The following is a 23,841-nucleotide window of genomic DNA, read 5'->3' on the forward strand; positions in this document are numbered from 1 at the left end:
GTAACTCAAAACACTGGATTAGTTATGTTTTCATCATCCAATTTTAACCAGACAGTGATCAATGATCAGAAAAAAAAAGTTTCATTTATAGACACCCTGCACATTGTGAAAAAAGGGTATTATAATACAAAAGAATGGGTATTTCATGTGGTATATTTAATGCAGAATGTTGTACCTTTAGACTTGGCATACAGAAGGATCACAGTGAAACTTGTCTCACAGCACATAGACACACATACATCACATAACAACCTCAACATTGAGCCGACTACAGATTCATAGGACAGTTTAAGGCATTCAAGGTGGTTCTGGACACTGAAACATCACAGCTATACAACAAATACATGGGGCCTGAGTTACCCGGTCTCTGCAATTAAGCACACAATGACCCTTTTCTGAAAACGTAGCATTGAGGTACAAGATGTTATAAAACAAGTTTTAAGCAGTCAGAAAAACTCTGTACTTAAAATCCCTATTTATTTTTACATCCAGAAGATCAAAAGAAGTATGAAAATAATATATGTACATGTAAATACAACATTTACAAAACAGATAAAAAAAAAAACATTTTGACCCGGCTCTGTGAATAAAAGACTAAGTGGATGCACAAATGTAATTAGATGCATATAAAAATGTTGGTAGTAACAACCTTACGAACAGCAAAAAAGTTCAGATTACCAACAATTGCCCAGTGACATGTCCCTCAAGTTTACATTTAAACACTAGCTTACATTACAACCACACTTGACTGAAGCCATTTAAAACGGTACAATTTTAAGTACAATACGTTTACAAGATCAACCCATTGGCTTTATGCATTTTACAATTTTTATGAAGAAAAATTTAGACTTTATCTTAACAATTTGACCACTAAAAACATGAATTTAGCAACATACCTGTTTTCACTTCCCACGTTCATGACAATGAAATAATGCTAAAATGCAAGTGCCCAATGGAAACATGTGAGAACTTCTCCATCACAGAAGGTGCATTATTTCACCTGCTCCAGCCATTTACTTGGAGCAGAGGAGAACCAAACGAGTTGAGCAGGAGGGGATTTTTAGAAAAGCCAGAAAAGGGTGTTTTAAGTCACCATTCCAATTTAGGTCAACGTCAAGGTTACTGCAGTGATGCCAGTCTTTTTCACTCCTTCTGGCTCTGTCCCAGCTCCATCCAAGATGCAGGCGATGGAATGTCATGAAGCTAAATTGCTCTCAGCCTCCATTTGCAGCATCCATCAGACACTGCCCGGGTTTATTAAGTTCTTTCCAATCCCTTTACCTTTCAGCAGACAGACAGTTCTGTTGAAATCTCCCTTTGGCTGTGCTGAGGAGTGTGTGCGTGCGTGCGTGCGTGCATGTGTGTGTGCGCGCATGCCCGTTGATCTTCTGTCTTTTTCACAGAGTTTTCTGATGCCCATTTGCTGAGGGCTTCCCAGATTCAGGGTCTGTGGGGCTGTTTGACAGTTGTAATTTATCCAGACCTGGACAGACGAAGATAAGGAGAGAAATCTCATTTCAGAGCCCCTGACTCACTTAGAGGTATTAATGCGCTTCTTCCATTTAATGCTGCACTACTAGACTCAGTCTACCCCAATTGCTCTTAACTACATGAAATTTCACATTTTCCTAGCAATATTTTACATGAAGAAATAGATACCTAATGCTTTCAGGAGCTCTTCTCGTATTGCAGAGGTAAATTTTCTCACAAGGCATAGCGTTGTCACAACTGCAAACAGCATGTTGTATGACAGAACAATGTAGAAGTTTCCCAGCCAATTAAATCTTCCAAAGTCTCCCAAAAGGTCAAACCTGGTGATGCCTAAAATGACACACAATACAGTTATAAATACACATTGTCTAAAACCAGGGCTAGCACTGTAGCCCTGGTTTTAGACACAAGAAAATAATAGTTTACTAGCAAAGGACATTCACATGCAAAACAGCAAAATTATACCAATATACATGGATAATCTATAGCTTTTCTCTTTTGAGTAAATGTACTTATATACTTCAGGGAAATCAATTCATAGAAAAGCTTAAACTAAAACATATCAAAATATACTACCGGTGGTTGGAGTTTAAGCTAGGCAGAGATGCTGAGTGAGTGTTAGAATGATTATTCCTCATCATTAGTTCCCAAGTTGTATTTTCATTGATTCCAGCAAGTTTACATAACCTGTTCTGCATTTGAGGCTTGAATGCCCCCCCGCCCAACACTCTGTATATATATGATTCTTTTAGACTCCAGGTCAAACACATAGGGTTTTAAAAGGTTGCACGTTGCATAGCCATTAGGGATGGGACGAGACATAAGTCACAAGACTACAAGAATAAGACAAGACGTAGGGAGAAGAAGCTCCTTTTTCACATATGTGCACTGTACACAAACTTGTGGCAATTTTATCTCCAGAGATCTCTCTAATAGCCATTTTTCAAAAATAAGAACACATACATGAAAATGTGTTGCTTGCTAAGGTAAAATGCCACGATGAAGAGGCAGGCCTTCTCAATTCTCCAATTCTAACTGGAAGTCAAAATGTAAAAAAAGCAATATACATGCGTTTCTTATACCAGAAAAAAATAAAATATCTATCTAAATACATATATATTTAAGCAGCAGTAACTAATGTGATTAATTTCAATATACAAGCTGTATAACTATATTTAAAATAAGACTTATTTACCTCATCTTGATTTCTAAAATATAGTTCAAATATGTCAATTCTGGCAGCAGTCTCATAACAAGGGCTGGGAGAAGTTATGTAATTAATCACAACTAAATGATTAATGAGATTTACATGAACTAATTTAGCAATCAAATTGTTATTATACACAAACTCCAAAACATGCCATGTGCTGAGAGAAAACCAAGCAAGAATTACATCAAAATAACACAGGAAACATGTACATTTAGTCATTTGGATTTACTATAAACGCTTTTATTAATTTATGAAAAACTATTTTGTTTGAGTATATTCCATCAGGATGGCCTGGAAACTCATTTTAACTTGTCTGGGTCAAATTGAGTAGATGTCTCATGTTCAGGGGCCTTTCGCAATCGAAATAACCAATTGATTAATCAAAAGGATAATCGTTAGATTAATCGATTAGCAATATAATCATTGGTTACTGCCAGACTCATAACATATTCATTAGTCACACTTGACATTTCGCTCTTTTTCAGAGGGAGCCGTTCTTTTCCCACGCATTCATCTCTTTTCATCTATTCACTCTCACAAAGTGGAACCTGTTGATATTTTGCAAAGCCCCCAGTGACTCACTGTACGCTCGCTCTGCACTGTGTTGGTTTCTCAAAATCGCACTCAGTCCATTACTATTTGAACAGCTGTGCTTTGCCGTTTATTACAGCCATTGTAACCGTATTGCTCCACCCCAGCCTTTTCCCCTGTCTTTATGCATTAAGTCAATAACAGGGACAATTGAAGTGACCAACAGATGCACTTACCTAATGTTCTGGACATGACTGGCAACGCTGAACTCAAGACCAAGATGGACACACAGCAACCGATAATCTACAAACATAAAACAAACTACCACAGTAAGTCCCAACGTTCAAATTGTCCACACAGAGTAGACATATTTTCAAATTTTTCACAAATTAGTTCCACATATTGTAAAAGTAGTAAGGCTGATGTTGCTCATTACCAGGTTTTTTCTATTGTTCTTTTAAGTCCTTTCACTGGCATGTCATGGCTAGTTAATAAGCTGCACCACAACCAAACTCATTACCAAGTGAATGGGTGCCACTGTGGGCCAACACAACTCGCATCCTCCACCTCCCAAGAGCCAGTGTTCCCTCTGATGTTCAGTAAAGGAAACCTGCACTTTGCACAACCCATAAACAAACATTGGATAGGTTTTTCTAAAGCTATTCAGGATCCCAGAGAAGAACACATGTGAGCTTCAGGACAGAGGCAACAGAAAGTAGGCAAAAGAAAAGGAAAGACGATAAAATACATGAACCATTTTATCAATAAGAAATCAGAACTAGCCCACAGTCCTTCTCCCCATCTTTACCGTTGTCATGGTTGTATCGTCCTTTATCGGCGTAAGTCCCTGAAAGACTCGCAGACTGTAGAAGCCAACAACGGAAGACACCATGAAGTAGCTGTTGAATAAATCAAGGACCAATAACCTTTCAAAATGTCAGCCTGTAATTAAATATACTTTATATTTGTTTTCTGTGGAACATGTTTTTGCACACAAAGGATACAACATGAGGATGATCTCAAGCACGGCTTGAGCCACACCAAATGTGGACAGAGAGGTGTTGCCAATTCCTCGATCCTGTAATATGGAAGAGAGAACAACATTTTATTAGAATAAAAAACAACACAATTCAGAACAGATTGCTGCACTGCTAGTGTCAGGTGCACTTAAAATATATATTTGTATTTCCCACGTGTGAAAGAATGAAATTGCTAGACAGGTTTTCAAGTACACACGGATGTGTGTACTTGGGGTTAGGGTTAGGAAGAACATAATAATTTGGCTTTAGGGATGGGACATGTATCAAAATGCCATAGTATCAATACCGCGAGGATGGGCTTCCCGACACTGTTGACAGAGCTTGTTTATTGCATTGGGTCTGTGGGAAAAGCCATCAGTCTTCATGGATATGTTATTGCTTTGCCTGGAAAATTCCACCATTTGGCATTATCCTTCCAGATCAAATTTACAGATCAAATCTGTGGAGAGGTGAGCCCATACATGTGCATGCATGTTTTTTAAGGTATTATACAGTAAAAATAAGAATAAATAGAAGATAGTTTAGTTTTAATGCCCTACTGTGGAAGAGTTCAGGCAAAGCAATAACATCTCCATGGAGACAAGCAGGATTTTGCGCAAAAGGCATTATCTCATCCCTGTGACCACAAGCTGAATGAGATCCTTTAGAAATAAGCATTACACAGGAGGTCTGAATTTAGATGAGCACTCAAAGAGTAATTCATTTGTTGTGATGTAAACATTACGATTGGCAATCAATAGTTTAATTCAGTAAAAGTAAAAGATGGTTGTTTAACGCAAAAAAAGTAAAAAAGAAAAACAGCCGCAGTGGCCTCAAGAGTGTGTGACGTCCTTTAAGACGGCCATTCATGTTATGTGCTGTTCATGTGCACACGGTACCAATGTGCAGCACATTAGAGGTGAGCAGATGATCAAAATATGCATAATATTGTGAGTGAGTGTGAATATGCAAAAATGTAATATTGAGTACAACGTTAGAAAATACTGCAAAAGCTGATTCAAAATGAAAATTGAAAATACGTCCAAATAAGGGTGTAAAGTGATTTTTCTGTACTTTTCTGGGATTTTGAATTGTAATTTCATAGTTGTCTGGAACATAAACCTCAATTAATACATTTAAAGGTATGTTTTAACAGATTTCTATAGAATTGCCATAATAGTCTGAAAATATACCTCATGTTAAAAGCTGCTTATTATATGTTATACCGTTTACAACTGTTTCCACCTGCTCCGTTTCCTTGTCCACACAACTCAAGTCACCACTTCCCCAGGCTTTATTTGTGAAAGTGAGTGGTCAGAAGACTGGAGACCACAGAGAGATGCCGAGAGAGAAGGGAAGACAAACATGGGACTGGCCACTTCTTTGTGCTCTCCCCCCACAACAATCAGTGGATAGGACCTGAATTGACTTTCCCACAGTCTGACTGCTACTGGCTCTGGTCCTGTAGTCACTCTCTAGATTCAAATACAACAGTGCCTACTCTGCTTCTGAGATATGGTGCAGTTATCTGTTAGGGAGTTTCTGTGCTAGAGGGCTAAAGTATAGAGTTAACACCGGTACACATATCTGTATTGATCCTGATGAATCCCTGCACAGGGTTTTGATTCCGTGTAGAGGTGCGTGGCACATATCCAGCCCAACAAAGGGTAAAAACATTTAATGGGGGAACACACTTTCAGGTAGCATGAGAAGTGTAATTTGGGGGATTTTCTACTATGTGCCAAGCCAAAGAAAACATCCCGACTCAATCAAATAATTGGAATGTCAGTGGCTGTGAGTTTCCCATAAGATGAAAAATAAAGCAGAAATATGATGCCCTCTTTGACTAATTTGAAACTCAAACACACATACAAATGCAAGCACACATGGACGCACGTACCCGTCACTGCTGATAAGATTAGATAAGAGAGCTTAAAACACATTACGTGTAGGGGGAAGATGTGAATCTCCCAGTGCAAAAGTGGACTTGAGACAGGCAGATCATTGAATTTGCACTTGGGTGTAAAATGACTTTCAAAAAGTTTTCAAAACAAAACGACAGGCAGAAGGTGGGAGCCTGATTACCATCTGCTCAGTCCCTTTCTTTGAACAAACACCTGAGCATATCCGGAATTTGATTTATGTCTGCTGTCAACATGTTCGCCTGACTGAGGTTTAAATGCGTCTTGTGTTGGATTGACTTACTGTGGATCCATTGGGCATTGCAGTCTCATCCACCAGAAGGTAGAGGATATTTAATACCACCATCAGAACAGAGATTGTCTACACAGAGAAAAAAGATCTTGTCAAACGTTTTGTCTCTATGCACTCTTGATTACATGAGGTCATTTTATGCACATAATCGATAACAGATTAGAGGAATTCTGGTGCCATTTAATGCTGTGTATGTGGAAACTCTAAAAAACAAAACAAATGTTTATTCTAAAACATAATATGTACATTTTGAGGATCGTTGAAGCAATATTTTAGACAAAGCCACTACCAATGCTAAATTCATTTATAATTTCCCATCAGTTTATTCTAAAGGGTAATATCAGAGCTGGACTCACCGTTCCACTGAGCAGAATAAGCATGACCATAGGATACAATAAGTTTTTTTCCCAACCCGATGCTTTTTTTCTTCTCTCTGTTGAAAGAACATTTCAATAAAACACTAAAGTTATGAACTTTTATATCCAAGTTCAAGTTATGTCCACATAAGTACACAGTCCTTTTTACACTGGCTTGCCCTAAATGTCGTGCTTTATTGACTCCCCTTTATCATTTCTTAACCTGTACATAGCCTTTATTCTCAAAGTGCATCCACCCTGCCTGCCCAAGAAGTTTGCCAAATGCACTTTATAAGCACCATCCCTTTAAATGAATGACATCACTAAAAGGCCAGCTACAATATAAAGTTTGCATATTGTCCAATATCCTGAGTGCCTTTGTGCCCCCCCCCCCTCGCCACCCCAAAAGGCCGAGGTCTCATTTATAATATTCTAAAAAGGGTGGAAAATGATCAGGCAGTTCTGGTGCAGGTCCAACTGAAGTCAGACATGGAGAAAGCAGCTGTCGGTCAGCAATATGTAAAAAGCTCAATCGTTCCCATACAGTTCTGATGACTGATTAATCAGCGCTGTTATGGCCTTCAAAACTTACCCAATTTTTTTCTTTGGTGTCTAATATTGTCCAGTTCTTTGTGGAGCTGGTGGGCAAAACCAGGTCTGGTATAGGTGGGATGGATAGAAGAGCCTGTGGGGGAAAAAACAAGAGCATTATTACAATTTTATTCATTTTCCAAACACATAGTAATTTACCTAAGTGGTTTGCAAAATATCTTGAGTGTATGCAGTTGCAAAAGAAGCATATTTATGATGGCACTGTTTGACCCTTTGCACATAATGTTTATTAGGAAATCATACAACACGAGTAATCATCCTCAGAACATAATAATGTGATCTCCAACAAGTACCACCAACTCCTTTGTGTCAGAAGCCGTCTAGTACATGCCACAACTGGCTGAGAGGGCCTGAGAAGACAGCAAGGGATTCTCCAAGAAAACCACAAGGCCAGCTCATTTAAGGCTAATTTATCTATTTTACTCTGTGTCGCTTCCAGCTTGACGTACCATGTCGAGGCCCTTTGAGCGAAGGGGGAAAGTATCCATTTGCACCCCCTGAGGTGATTGACAGATCAAGCCCAATTAGTTCAGTGTTACACCGTTACTAGCGTGCAATAAAAATACCATCTTTCATCTTGGTTACAGGAGTGAGAGGCCAATCACTTTGATCAAACTATTGTGCCGCTCTGTTATTATGACACACCCTGTCTGGATGACTTTAAGTAGGAGAGAGAGCTAAACTCTTGTCTATGCCCTTGTAGACACCTGTCCCAGATCTAAGCAGGGGGAAGTTTGAAACCTCGAGCAAATGCAGTCAAAACAGAACAGGAAATGTCACTGGCAGTTCAACATGCTGTGAACATGAACAGATCCTCTGGGCATTCATATTTGAGATTAATTCCGCTTTCATCTACATGCTTGCTGTAGTCTGGCTATTAAATTATCAAATAATTTACTGTCAATAAAACAGAATAGCCAACAAAGACAAGAAGCTCAAAGCAATTAGTAAAAAATAATAATAATTAGTGTGAGGATCTTAACGGACTAGACTCCAGACAGTTTCGTCATAGCCTCTACCACTGCTGGCAGCGTCCAGTACGAGAGAGTAAGAGCAAGGAAGAGATGCTGAGTGAGGCATTTGGCAGCCAGAAAAGCCTGGGGTAATTTAACATATCCTCTCCAACCTTCACCACAGTCAAAAAATTACGTCAGCCTCAAATATGCTAAATACCCTGCTTAGACAACAGAGGCACAAGCAAGGTCACTGTGCCGCATAGCATCTGGACGGGCCACTGTCCGACAATCAGCTAGTCGGGACTACGGCACCATAGCCTCTCGTCTGAGCTTTAGCACAAGCAGGTTTTTGGGCTCCAGTGTATTTGTAGAATGAGAGTGTGCCCAGAATTAAACCTTCACATTGTGGTGTACAGAATGTACACCCCGTGTCCCCAACTCTGCATGTCCAGTGTGACTGCAGCAGTGGAGCTGGAGCAAGGCTAGGCTAAATATGTTGGGGTTTTAGGTGCTTTGAATATTTCAAATGGAAAAAAGTGCCCTATAAAAAGCTGTAGATAATGAATCGGTATTAAACTTATCCATATCCCCTGAGACAAGCTCACAAGGAGAAAACATGTTTATTTCAAAGGATTTATTAGCAATAAAAAATGAAATATTTCTATAATAATTATGGCTCTATTAATCCCAGATGAAAGCTTTCTGCACCACCCTCGGGAGGGATGAAATAGAACACATATACCGGTAATTGAGTGACTAGTTTACTAGTTTATTTTAAATAAAACATAAAATAGCAATGAAGAGCAGAAAAAAATCCACTTTTTAGACAGCAATGCAGGCCAGGATGTCCATTATTCCCAGTAAGTAAATGTTCCTGACATTGGTCTAAGGTCAACAGTGTCTACTATGACATACAGTATAAAAGAACCACCTCTCACAGTGCAAATTCATCTGATGGGGACCAGTTATCAAAGTGGACAAAGCTTCTAGATTTTCCGCGCTGAACTGTCCCTGAACCGTGCTGGACAGAGCAGATCAAAAGAGCACCTCACCTATGTGAGTGCATTAACACTGACATGTGCATATACATACAGTATGTGCATAAAAACATAAAGAGCTGATAAGCCCAAGCTTCCGGTGATCACCATCTTCTTTTAGCCCCTATTCCTGTCTCTTCAACAGGTCCAAATGAACTACAGCTTGGAATCAGTGCACATATGGAGCTGACCACAGATATTTTGTGCCTTTAAGACTTCAAACACTTTTGTAGATGATAAGGAACAGATTACAATTTTCTACTTTTAGTTCAGAGGAAAGGAGTATGCAATGAGCTCTATGGGACCAAACGCTTAAGTGGCAGTGTATGAAGGTGGTCGGCACAGCATCTGACAACATCAGCACTATCAGGGAAAGATCTCTCTTACCTCCCTGGTTTGAAAAGACATTTACTGCATCTGTACACTTGGTTGCATGGTTGAGATAATATTGAAGTACGCTATTTGTCCCAAATTCTTTATGCAGTTCAGACATTTTGGACAAACAAAGACGATATTTAAGGACACCCTGTAGATGGTAGGACATTGAAAACTTCTGTAAAGATACAATTTCTCCTTTCAGATGGACTGCTGCTGTAATGGTGTGACCGCTCATTTGGTATGACTCGGCAGTGTCAAAAGATGTTGCAGTATATAGTGCAAATCTGAAAGCAAATCCATACACAAATAACTACTTGCAAGGAAGCAGATCATTGGTGATCAGAGAAAATGCCAAAAGAAATGTATAACTTAAAAACACACATACAACATCTAAACTGCATGAAAAGGGAGGAGACCAATTGGTGGCATTGCAATTTGCATTTCTCTGATTGGAGAAGCGCAACTGGAGAACCGTGATAAGACATTATTTTTCTACATACACCTCTTTGATAGGCCCCGTCAAACCAGAAGCTAAGTAAAGCCTCACACACATACCATTTAATCTCCTCTGAAGGGATTCCTCTTGCAAATGGATGCAGTAAATCTGCTCGTCCAGGTCCTCCAGGATCTAAAGAGGAGGCCAAAGAGGAAATGGTTATAATTAGGTCCAAAGGGGGACCAAGGTGAGGACAGTGTTTAGCGGGACTTTAAAGTAATCATTAATATATTCATTCAAAACTTACCGATGGCTTCACTAGCAACTGTCCCATGACTGTGAACATCCGAGACAGTCCCACTGGAGTGCACACTATATGCGAGATATAAAGCAATGTGATTTTGCAAATAGAGATTGAAATAGAAAATGGAAACATTTGTAATAATTCATCATTTCTTAGAATAATATGCTTACAATATACTTACTAAGTAAAAGCAGTCCTCCCATTAAAGATATACAAGAGTAAAGGTAGGGTAGGTAAAATTCCCAAAGATCTAAAAGAAAAAAGACAATTATTTATATTTATATATAAATCCATAGGAAAAAATTACAAATACAGCAACTAACCTAGGCAAGGCAAGCACATTTCATACACAAGGCAATTCAAAGTGCTTCACATGACATGAAAAATGCATTAAAATCACAAAGAAATTACAGAAACAGAAATACAATAAAATCAACTAATTAAAAACAATTTAAGTCATAAAAGAGAAGAGTGCAAAGAAAAATCCTTTCAGTCATATGCACAGCTAAACAAAACTGTTTTTAGCCTAGATTTGAACATTGTCAGAGTAGAACCCGTCTCACATCTTCAGGAAGACCGTTCCAGATTTTAGCTACATAAAACTGAAATGCAGATTCCCCATGTTTAGTCCTGACTCTGGCAACAGCAGGAGGCCGGTCCCTGTTTAGTCCTGACTCTAGCACCAGCAGGAGGCCGGTCCCTGTTTAGTCCTGACTCTGGCACCAGCAGGAGGCCGGTCCATGTTTAGTCCTGACTCTGGCACCAGCAGGAGGCCGGTCCATGTTTAGTCCTGACTCTGGGCACCAGCAGGAGGCCGGTCCCTGAGGTCCTCAGAGTCCGAGATGGTTCATAATGGCACAAACATGCCCAAGATGTACTTTGGTGCTAGGCAATGGAGAGACTTGTACACAAGCAGAGCTGCTTTAAAGTCTCTTCTCTGAGCCACAGGGGCCAGTGCAGAGACCTGAGAACAGGACTAATGTGTAAACCTACCATATAATGACTCCATACTGGCTGCATCATTGTCAATGAGCGCTGATGCCACCCACACAATGCCCAGGATAAGCAGAGCCAACAGGAAGAGCATGACAAAAGTCTCCAGAATGCGAGCTCTGATGCCCTAAAAGAGCAGGGGAAAAAACTCCATAAGATTGGTATAAAATCTGTTTACATGAAAATAAGCATCTCATTTAAACGCTGCATTATTATACAGAAATAAAGCCTACATATTTTAAAGGCGCACTATGTAACATTTCCAGTGGAGGGTCCACCACCTGATTGCCTCTATGGATAGGTTATTGCAGCTTGGAGTGTCCAGCAGTATTGCATTCAAAAGGTCTTATATTGCATGTTGTTCTTTACAGGTGCTTCCACAAGATATTTGAGCATTAAAACATGCATCCTTACTGCCATCTCGCCACAGACCTGACTTGTAACTTGGCCTTGTGACATCACCTACTTGTTTCCACAGAGATAGTTTTATGCATACTTCCGGTATAGTATAGTTTTATGCATACATACGGACATTTCCAGGCAAAACAATAACATTTCTATGGAAACCAGCAGGTGGTAGACCCTCCACCAGAAAAGTTACATAGTGCCATTTAAAATAATCACCGCAAGCATGCAGTATTAAAGCCCTTTCATGGACAATACTTATAACAAATGATAGTCCATAAAACAGCTCTGGTTCAGCAGTAGCACTGGTGTGAGTGGGTGAGGTAGGGGAACTTGAAGGAGCATGAAGGCTGCCTGGGTCAGCTACTGTCTGCGATCAAGAGCAGACCTCCCATCTGGGCCTGATTAGAAGCTCTCTTGGCACGACCGAGTCCAGGGCTCGGCAGTCATGAGGGGTTTGGGGTAATTTGGGTTTTCCGGGTCACAAACTGCTGAGTGGTTAATAAAGTCTTCCTTCACTTGTTCACACAGTTCCTACTCCCACCTATGCAGAGCCAAGCCGTCTAGCATTGTAAGATAGATGGGCGTGCTCTACACATGTCAGGTAGTGTACGAGGGGCTCGATAACAAGGGCATGCTGCTTGCCTAAATTGGCTACACATGAGCAATTTGTTCCCAGCTAAAATAATTCCTGCATGGTTACTGTTCAGTATACACAGCACTAACAACATGAAGAGGGTCTCTCCGTGAAAGTTGCCCTGTTAATCTTGAGCTGTTATATATAAATATAAATAAAACAAGTCCATACATGGCAGTAATCTTTTCCAAAGCGCTGGTCTTATTCCAAATGAAACTGCCACTTGTTGGATTTTGTCTTGGAATAGTCTGCCTTCACATCCACCTGTCCGCTTTATCTCAGTAGTATATGGATTGAAGTATAAAAAGTAAAGACACGTGCATGCCAACTACCATTTAATTATTTGTTAGATGTTTCAATTAATATTTTTGTCCTGTGAACTTTTTCAGAAAAGTATGATATTATAAATGAAGACTATTCTATCCTGCACCTTGCTTCCTCAGTCGAATTTCCCAGCACTAAAGCAAGAAAATGGACAGTGACTGGAGTGCCCCAGTGTGGCCAAGGTGGACACTACAGTAACTCTACAGGTAACAGTAATATATAATCATAAAATGCATTTGAAAACATGTGTTTCAGTGTGTGGGACAGTAGTTGTAGACTAATGTGAGACTTATGTGCCTGTCGTTTGTTTTTGTTTTCGCCACATTTTTCAGTTGTAGGTTTTAGTATGAACAACAATCACTCTCAAGCTGGAGTCAATGTAAGAGTGCTTCTCAATCCTGAAGGTAGGAGAGGTGAGAGAGGAATGCTTTCAGAGACTGAAGACAGGTCCCACACGCATTCTCTTAAGGACGTGTTTGGAGAAGTAGAGAATTAGAGCAGCGAGCAGGTCCACAGAGCATGTGTCCACTCAAGCGCACCAGTCCACCTTAAAACGCTGCCCATGCAATGCCGAAGGTATATTCCCTTTGGACCGCTCCCTCAATCATTTATAAGACTCAAATCATTACCCATTCAGATCATTTAGGGCAAAGGCAATGCTTGTCACCTCTTGGTATCATCAGTTATTTCCGCATAGAGACGGGTGAGGCGGAATTTAAATATTCAAGTGATTTTTTTTATTGATCCTAATTATGTCAAATGCCACTTGTGTGTGATGAGAAAGGTTAGCAGGTGCTGCCCGGTGGTTGAGTGGTTAAGACACAGCACACATATGCCAGGCTCCTATTGCAGCCTGCCACAGTGTTGTGAGTGTGAATCCCTATTCCGACTGTTTACTGCATGTCCTCCCCTCTCTCTCATCCCCCATTTTACGCCGTCTTTCCTGTCTAATAAAGCCTACGGGCCAAAATCTTTAACAAAAAAAAAAAAAGAAAAGAGAAAGGTAAGCAGGTGCAGGTTTCTGCTATTTTAAGTGAAACAGTTAGGTCTAAATTTAGGTACATGTAACTATGTCATTATCATTGATCATAGAGATCTGTCACCTAGTGAAGAAAGGGAGGAGAAAAAAGAAAAGGCAAGCTAGGCATCAGAGCGCTGCTGAAATTTTCTATTCTTACCATTCTAAATGTGTAACTGTCTCTAAATTTAGCACCTCTGAAATATTCAGCATCCCCGATCCTCACTGTGACATCGAGAAAGGGGCTAGTTAGCCGCTGCAAGTGCATGCTTGCACAGACTTCCAAGAAATATGTGTAGCAGCAAATGTACCGGCTTATATAAAACTACCACCAAAAAAAACAATCAAGCAAGAAACAAGCAAAAATAAAAAAAAACTTTCAAATCCAACAGCACAATCAGCCTGCACACTTAAATACAATCTGCACTGTAGAGCTACCACTAATGAGGCCTACATGTTGTAGTGGTCACTAGTTAACAGTCATTAGGTCAGCAGGCTGTGGCCATCCTATCAGCCATCTTTCTGATCACTGGGGGCATGTGGGACAAGGGCAAGGGAGAGGTAGGGGGTTGGGGCAGACCAGATGCCCGCGGCTTTATTGGTGTATGCCTCAGCAGTGGCCACAGCACAGTGACCGTGTCAGAGACACAAAGCAGAAAAGGACACTGGCCATAAAGCTGGAGAATGCACTTCTAAAGTCTTAATGACACAAGAGCAGGGGCATGATCAACAACATGACCACAATTTAAGACCTCACTCAACTGTACTTTTCTGTGAAACTGGAGTGATTCACCAGATGAGGGAGAAAGCACTGCAGTTATTAAGAGGAAAGAATTAGATATGTCTGATCCTGACCATTTTTCATATACAGAGAGCAGAGCTCGTTTTGATTTCAGAAAGACGACTTCAAAAATAAATAACTAACAGTTTGTCTAAGTAGTACAAACAAGTCTAAAAATGCATCCGTGTGTGTCATTTTCATGAATGACCTAACAAAGTGGAATACTGGATTGTACAATAAACACGCATTAGTTCTTTTGGAGAAAACTGAGTCACGGGGAAAAGAGAAAAATTCTGAGCAAGTTGCTTTTTCTTTAAAATTCCTAGCTTCAGCTAATATGTTTCCATGGTAACGGACATTGTAGCAGGCAGCTTTAGGGAGACATTGTGACCTTAAAGGAAGGTATGTAAACACCACTTTATATTCTTCGGCTGGCCTTGCCCAAAAGAAGGCCTGGGAAAAATGTCTGCATGTGCAGGAGATTTGAAATAAATATCCAGGCCTCCATTGTGAAGCTCCAACAAAGACGAGTATCTTAGTAACACCACACGGTTTGCTGGGGGAGACGTTTCCCCCTTCTCCTCCTTCCACAATAAACACACTTCTCATCATCGGCGGGTTAGGGCTTAGGATGAGATTGATGAGGAGTTTCTTTAACTACCAGATGAAACCTGTTGGCCCCTTGCTGGGTCACTCAAGGGGTCAGACCCGTTCCAACTCGTTTCAGGATCAAACACATTTGAATTCTCTCCCAAAACCAACTTAAAATATTGTATTGATTAGAATTATTTAAATTGGATTAACCTTTCCCTTATAAGTCTTAAATAAATAATAATATTATTATTACATACATTTTGGAGCGATTGCCCTCAAATGTACAAAAACAAGGAACAACATTTTTAAAAGTGCTTAAAAAGGCCACAATGTTTAATACGATACTGGAGGCGAGTGCAGTATGCACACCCCAACCCCAACTCTAACTATAGATAATTATACTTTTTGATAGAAATTAAAGCGACACTTCTTTTTGCTAAATTCTATGATAATATAAAAAGATTTTCCCTCCAATTAACCAATTTAGTAAATTATTACAAAACAAGAAGAAAAATATAAACTACCGATCACAATAATATTTTTATTTAATGTATCTGTATTTAATGTTAACTGATTTTAACACTCTCGCCTAAAAAAAAAAAAAAAAAAAAAAAAAAAAAAAGGTTGAAAGCCGTAAAATAGCAGACTTTTACTGCAACAGGTAAACCCGTATAGTAACATTTGACATTAGGACCCCAAGTCACTCTGATCCATCCATTTGGACAATTTGTTTCACTATTAATCATGCAAGTTGACAGAACCTCTGAAGAGCTGTTAACATTAAAAAAAACAACTTTATTCCCCATCTTTATTCTGGTGGTGTCTTTTAGTGGTGTCTTTTAGTACATCGTCAAACGTAAACACAGCCACATGAGAGGCTGACTTACAACGTTACAAGTCAAATTCATCATTCACTTCATTTCCGCAGTCAAAAGCACCTCGCGCTGCTAGAACACTTAACTGGCAGGTAAAAAAAATACCACTTAAAACCTTATACCAATGTACTTTAATGCTCTAATACTGTGAGGCCTAATATCACATACAAAAACCTCTGTTTTTTTTATATCCATCCCACTGACGGATTCACGACGACACAACAGGCACAGCAGTTTTGTTGAGGGACACATCACCACCACCCCTTTCTCAATATGTGTTTAATAGCTGCAAGTGCATTTAAACATTAACCAGTGCCTCCTCTAAATTTATAGAACATCGGTAGCAGCCTAAATAGAACAGAAAGGAGGCCCAAGCTCTGTCTCCTGCATGTTAGGGTCTGCCCATTTATTGAAGAAATCCAAGCGAAACAAATTAGCAGGCCAAGGAAGAAAAGAAGTGGCTAAACTCTACAGTACAGGCTAATTTTTATGTGCCTTTGCCAAGAGGGACATAAACCAGAGAGGTTTCAAACTGTGACACAGGATAGAGGCGTATTAAAGGCAAATCTCGCCCCGTCCATTTTGCGGGACTCTATTGTGCTGTCATGTCGCTGCGACTTTATGGACTTTGGGAACACGAGCCCCAAGTTTGCTTTTTTGGTGGGTAATCAATTAAACAAGGAAGTTCACTGAGCCTTACAACTCGATTATTAGCCTGCGCTTTTGAAGTTTTATTTTCGGTGGGGGCCGGGGAGGAGGGTGACAAGGAATCAGGCCTTAAATCAGTGAGCCCGATGCTGCGGTGTTGAAGCGTTTGCAGCCTATGGCCTTATTGAAAGGGCTTGTCAGGATGTGGCGCAGGGCGAAGACCAGGGTCGGACTTTCATGGTTAATGAGCTTTGTGCGGTGGCAGTTACGGTTAGTGGCGTGAGTCAGGCAGAGGGCAGCGGTCCGGCACCTGCCGCTGCCCCGGCTCTGCTGCTGAGAGGCCAATAGCCTTGTGCCCAGCGCTTTGATAAAAGCACTTTACAATGTGTTTCAACGGGAAAACATTTGTGCTGGGTCTCCAATTTAGAAACAGCACACACATACACTTTTTAATGATATGGCATTGTGTAATCCAGGTCAGGAAATCAAAAATATCTTCTTAGTATTAGGAAGAAATATAACAGTTTTATTAACTATTTAATTTACCATTTTATTGGAGTAATCCTTAAATTGCAAAACTTTTTTTTTAAACTTTCAGACATTGAACATCACAGACCAATGAAGCCCAAACTCCCCTGAACAAGACATCATTCAATATAATATTTGCATTAATTGGTCATTAAATTCAATCAGTTAATAATACAATTAAGGCAAAGGCTTGGCAATTTATGTCAGCACCATAAACCGACAGATTTCATAAGGAGAAACATCTAATTCCTCATCACCGCTTCACCATCTACTGGTCAGGATTTATTACACACCTTCATTAGGTACTTAAGCATGTCCTCTTTACAAACAGAATAAAGACAAAAAACAATTTTCTTGCATGAGTACATTTCAAAATAATGTAAATTAACTGCAGGCACAAAGAATTAAAAATGCATAAACTCATACCTTTTTAGATCCTGCAAACCCCTCAGACTCCAAGAAGAAATAAGCAAATGGCATCAGGACAAAAAGACAAAGGTTGGAGAAAAGCGACACCAGGTTCCACAATCCTACACAAAGCCACAAGAAACCAAAACAGACAAGTGTTAGTAACTAAAAAAACATATATTTTTTAAATGCATCTCATAATGCTTATGAGTTATTTTTGAGAAAGCTAGAATTATGTCATGGACTCAGACGACCTCTGGTGGTCCGCAAGTAGAACAGCAGATTTTTAAACACAAATCAAATACCAGGGGCAAAGAGCAAATGGTACAAAAACAATTGTACTTTAAATTACATTTGACAATATTTGATTGTGACAGATTTATCCGCGCATTCCACTATAGGTAGGAATAAGAATATATACTGGACAGGCTGTTTGAGATATTCTTTTGTAAAATGTACCGAGTGTCGAACTAACCGTGGATGAGGGAGCCATTGAGCCACTGAATGTAGTAGTTTTTGGGGAAAGACAGGAGGATCTCGTTACTGATGATAGAGAAGGGCAGAAGGAAAACGGCACCACCTGACACTGCCAGGGTGAAGGTGCACAAGTACAATCTGTGAACGCAAAACAATACAGCCACATATGTTAAAAGTTAATTCCATAAAATCATCTGTAGCTAATCTGATAATGTCAGTAATGACTTTTGACAACAGGATTAGTTTGGGATTGTTTTCCGTGTGGTGAAAATTAACAGTCAAGTCAGTGTTTAATTGTACACAACGCTGAATTCTTTATTAATCTGCCTCACAGATGAAAACTGCAAACGAGGCGAGACTGAGCAGTGCGATTTGAATAAAACCCACTTACGATATTCTGTTGACAATAGCATCTTCATCCTCATGGTCATCTGCAAAGAAACAAAATTAAACAAGGTCTGTAAGTCGTTCATTGCCAGGAACCTCAGGATACGATATGCATCCCAGGCACGCACAGCTCCAAGAGAATTTCCCTAAACCTTTAAGCTGATGTTTTGCTTGTGCTTTGTAACAAATTGCATTTGAATTTCATGTCCACAATGTCCTTAGTAACAAAAGAAGACAATTGATTTGTGAATAGCTCACTTTCTATTCAGCAGCTTAGGTCTTATGTGATGAAATAGTCTGGATATAAACAACTGTACGTTTATAACACGCCAATTAATGACTATGTTTTTTTTTATTAAGTATTGCAATCGGATCCCTGTATCAATATTTGTACTTCGAAGCAATCTGTCACAATTTATTGTAATATCGATATTTCAAATACAGCCCTAAAACACAGTAAATGCAAATATTTTTTAACATTCAGTTCACAGAGCACATTTTAAAGTTGCACTGTGTAATTTTGGTGGGTCCGCCACCTGTTTTTCTCCATAGAGATTAGAGCTGGGTTGAAATAATCGATTTTCCAATTTTTAATCGATTCGCATATTAATGACCGATTATCGATTCGTACGTCCAAAGATCAATTTTATTTTTTTTTAATTAAAATTATTTTCTACATTTCCCTCAGTGAACATCAATCTACCTTCAAGAAAGATAATTCAGGACTCCTGGATTATCTTTCTTGAAGGTAGATTGACCCTTAACCTTTTCATCAGTCTTCCAGCCATCAGTAACTACCAATACTTGTAAGATTTGCTGTTTAATATTGATATAATACTAGTTTTAATATGTTGCTTCTCTACACAGTCATGAAGTGAAGGAAACGGTTCAAATACATTTTTCATTTTTAATAACATTAACCCCCGGATCGAATCGAAATCGGATCGATTCTTGAAATTTGAATCGAAACCCAGCTCTAATAGAGATGTTATTAATTTTCCTTGACTGTCCCACATTATGGCATTAAACTTATCAATGTCCATGGTGACAAGTAGGTGACACCAATAGGCCAAGTTACAGATCTGATCTTTGGAAAGGCAGATGTGTATTACCAAGAACCCTTTGCAGGTATATTCCTAAAAAGGGTGCAGAACAACAAAATATATGGAAATTTCATGTCCACAACGGACACCACAATTGTTCACTTTTTCAGCTGAGCAGCTTTAGCTTCAATGAAAAATATCAGCAGAAGATGTATAAGGAATTGTATTGCTCCCTGTATTGATATGTGTAAAAGTCTGTAACAATATATTGCTGTGTCGATATTTTGAGTAGTGCCCTAACAGCAACAGCGCACAGTAAAAATGCATGTTTTCAAAGTATTTCTTTAGTAATAGAAACTGGTGGTGCACCAATATGGACATTTAGGCCAATACTGATCACAGGCTGATATATTGGTGCATCCCTCATTACAACACCTGCAATTGGATAAATGTAAACGTATATGTTTAATGCCATACAGTGGAACATTCAAGGCAGAGCATCTCCATGGAAACAAGCAGGTTGTAGACCCTCTAGCAGAAAAGTTACACAATGCACCTTTAAGCATGTGATTTGAGAGGACAAACAAATTAAATACAAAACTGATAGCTGGGGTCACATGGCTATGTCCAGGAGCCGAGTGCACCAGCTGTTAGGTCGGTCCACACTCTTACGCCGAGCTTAGCTACGTCCGATGTAGTGACTGGAGTTTGGACATAGTGTACCAGCTCTACTCACTACCAGCTGTAGTCGTGCCAGGTCTTAACCTGCATGTTCATGAGTAAACCAGGGATTTTGTGCTTGTTGCCTGGAAACGTCATAGATTCTCTAGTTTAACTGTGCAAAGGTGTTGTCTTATTCATCCATTAGCAGGACTTGCACATGACATACTAAACTTAAAGGCAAACAGAAAGCTCTGTCTATCTCTATTTGTTATTGTGCAGAATTAATAATCTGTAGTTGTCTAACACTGTCACAATAAAGCTGCTTCTGTAGCTGAAATATACAAAGCCCTTAATTTTTGAAAGTGTTTAAATACTGTAGAAATTGTGAAAAATTCCACAATTTAAATCTTTGTTTAGTTTCACCACTGTGTTGGATTATTTATTGTCAATTCTATAGAGCACATTTGTGGACGGGACTTTCAGATTTAAGTCAGACGTAGCTTAAGATCAGTCTTAAGACCACAACCAGCTGGTGCAGCTCCTGAGGGCTAAACGCTGGGTTAGCAGAATTATAACACTGATTATGATCCAGTAGAGACCGAACATATGTCAGCGAAGAATACCAGGATTATCTGTTACCCATGATGTTGTCATGTTAATTATGGCAATTCTTCAGACATATTTAATAAATATGGTTTACTGGCAAGTAAGGCTGGGCAATTAATCAGATTTTAAGAAGATTGAGATTCATCTATAATTGTCAATTATCACCTTGGGTCTTTAAAATCTAGGGGTCCACAGCTAGTTATTAAAAACAAGTGGAGCACAGTTCAGAGGTTAATAGATGATGTTTGTGTTCGTGAAATGATATATTGAAAGAAATTTGTATCCATATTTCATATAATTATATGAAATAAAATGTATATCATTCAATATGAGGGAAAAAATGTGAATCATATTTTTGCCATCGCCAAGCCAACTGAGACCTCTGGAGCTACCTGGACAATGTTTTCCAAAAGAGAAAACAATCAATCCCTTTTAATGTTGTTGCTTTGACCAGTGTTTCAGCAATATAAAGTCATAAATCATATTTCAAAATACAATTTCCTAAATATGCAGCAGTAAATAAAATACTCTACATTGTCATTTGATGTGTATATTTTTCACACTACAGAGCTGGTTTATCTGTACAAGGATACGTGTGGTTGACAAAGCATAAGCCTTGGCACTGACCTTGCTTTAGCCCTGATACAATACGTTGTTGTAAATAAACAGAAAATGGCCTATACATGTTCAATATACTCCATCAGGCTCAGTTTAAACACACAAAATGACATACCAGTTTTCCTCTTGTATTGTGTTATGATGAAGTATGAGACAATGTAGAGAACTGCAAACAGGAGGAAGCATATCTGAAAACCACACAAGGACAAGGTTGCATATTATTAACAGTGCATAATGTTTACAACTACTGAGTCACAGGACATGAACCTGCTGAGTAGTGGTCGCCCAGATGCAAGGTAATCAGAGTAGGGTTAAGCATATGATATAATGTAGAATGTGAAACGCAATCCTCAAACTGGGTCAAAAGGGCTTGTGTGTAAACATGTTTTTATTCCTACACAAAGTGGTCACAAAGTAAACCACACATCACTGACATTTAAAAGCTTCAAGTTAACATGCATGGCATTCCAACTCTTTCTCTAACTGCATTTACATTTTACATTAATGTTTGAATGTGATTCAACTAACCACTAATCTATGTCCGTCAGTCAGTGATTACACTTAATTATGACTATGATTACGAGTTATTTTGGTATTGCTCAAATTGACCAAGTCATGGAATTTATTAGGTAACCAACCGAGGCCTCAAAACAAACTGGATGGTCTTACAGGACTATCACATTCCACATTCCCTCCTCTACTGTGACAGTGACTAGGACACACTAATGTTAGAAGCTCTCACTTCAGCACTTTACACCCTGTCAACATGACATGAGCCAGGGAAGATCAGGAGATGACTCAGACACACAGTGGTACATACATTACATATGTATAGACTGTGTAAGCAACTATTTTTGATATATCGTGTACACGCAAATTCCTACAGTTACTAAATATTATTACAGTGCAGGATGGTGTTCTTGAATAGTTTTAGTAGTGCTTGATCTAAGGGTGTGCTTGTTTGTTGGTATTAATATTAAATTAAAAATGTGTGATGTCAAGTAGTCATTTACCCAGGGACTAAAAGTGGAAATGAGCATATATTGTTATAACCTGGTATAAGGCATCTTTCTTTCTTTTTTGTCAATGTAACATTGTACACTGTCCATACAAATACAAACATATCAGACCAATGGATCCCCTTTAACACTAGTTTAAAATAATACAGACTCATCTGCAAAGAGCTGATAAACTGGAACAGACGCCAAACTGCAGCAGAGTGAGAGATAATAGAGTAGAGACCCTAAAATGGATTATCTCTTAACTCTTGGCTTGACTCAGCAGATATTCCATCAGTTGTACCACCTTCTGCAAGTAGTGTACAAAACTGTTAAGAGTTTTCTAGACTATGTCTGCAATGATAAAAGGTTTACTCCCCATTCCCTACTATATATCACTTTTTTTTTTTAAATCGCAATGGTCTTAAATGCATAGCTATGTTTAGGGGAACTTCAGGGTCAACTAGAGCCAAGCAGTAGATCATTTAGAACATTTCAACTCCTCAGTGAAAATGCCATCTCAGTGCTGAGCCAGATCTAAGGCTAAAGTGACTTTAGTATCATGTGTAGGGAAGGATCTGATTCTGATAAATAGTGGATATTGGATACAGAGAACATCTTGTGCAGACAGTTTGTAACTGTTTAAAAGTGGGTCATTCATCTTGATGGGAAATCAAGTTGATACGTGTTAGTTGGTATAATTAATCAGGTAAAACTACATACAATGGCAAATCTATTAATTATGTGTTTTTATTATTTATTACTAGGTAAGCAATGCAATCCAAGTTTAGTCCATTATATTGACCAAACCCATCATATTCAAGTTCTAATCAAATCGATTAATTGGAGTAGAAATGAGCATGTTGTCATTGCAAATTGATTATATTAGTCTGGTAGAGTGTATTTGGTGACATAAAAAATAACATTATATGACACTAAATATAATATACGGGGGTAAATTGCAAGGAATACAAATTGTGTAATTTTAGCAAGTACAAAATCCGTTTGGCGTCTCAATGCTTTATTAGAGGACGCAGTTAGCATGCTAGCATAAACCACACCGTCTGTTACTTACAATGTACTCGCGAACTTGGCTGTGGAAATTTTGCTCTCTGATGGTAACGTCGTCTTCTTCCATGCTTCATATTGCACCTACAAAGATCCGAAGAGGGGCTACATGTTAAGTTGTTTGATTTGCATAACCAAGAGCATTCTCTTCCTTCTCCAGCTCAAACCTGACTGCTCTATATCAACGCGAACCCGCTCCGTGACAAACTCAAACGCCCCAAAATAA

At 39.1% G+C, this 23,841-nt stretch overlaps 1 protein-coding gene across 1 annotated transcript; it reads right to left on the reverse strand.

Moving 5' to 3' along the window:
* Nucleotides 1-133: 133 nt before the first annotated feature.
* On the reverse strand, nucleotides 134-23,839 carry lmbr1 (limb development membrane protein 1). Its single transcript, XM_072450953.1, has 17 exons — nucleotides 23,623-23,839; nucleotides 21,665-21,737; nucleotides 18,624-18,663; nucleotides 18,231-18,370; nucleotides 17,774-17,877; nucleotides 11,538-11,664; nucleotides 10,726-10,794; nucleotides 10,548-10,612; nucleotides 10,360-10,432; nucleotides 7,414-7,506; nucleotides 6,822-6,898; nucleotides 6,457-6,534; nucleotides 4,237-4,310; nucleotides 4,041-4,131; nucleotides 3,469-3,535; nucleotides 1,660-1,821; nucleotides 134-1,483 (listed from the first exon to the last, which is right to left on the reverse strand). Exons 1-17 carry the CDS (start codon nucleotides 23,683-23,685, stop codon nucleotides 1,398-1,400), a joined length of 1,482 nt encoding a protein of 493 aa, XP_072307054.1. The 5' UTR covers nucleotides 23,686-23,839; the 3' UTR covers nucleotides 134-1,397.
* Between the last annotated feature and the right edge of the window lie 2 nt (nucleotides 23,840-23,841).

Source organism: Eucyclogobius newberryi, unplaced genomic scaffold, assembly GCF_026437365.1.
Source record: "Eucyclogobius newberryi isolate DKJ021-1_F unplaced genomic scaffold, fEucNew1.0.hap1 SCAF_18, whole genome shotgun sequence".
Taxonomy (NCBI): Eukaryota; Metazoa; Chordata; class Actinopteri; order Gobiiformes; family Gobiidae; genus Eucyclogobius; species Eucyclogobius newberryi.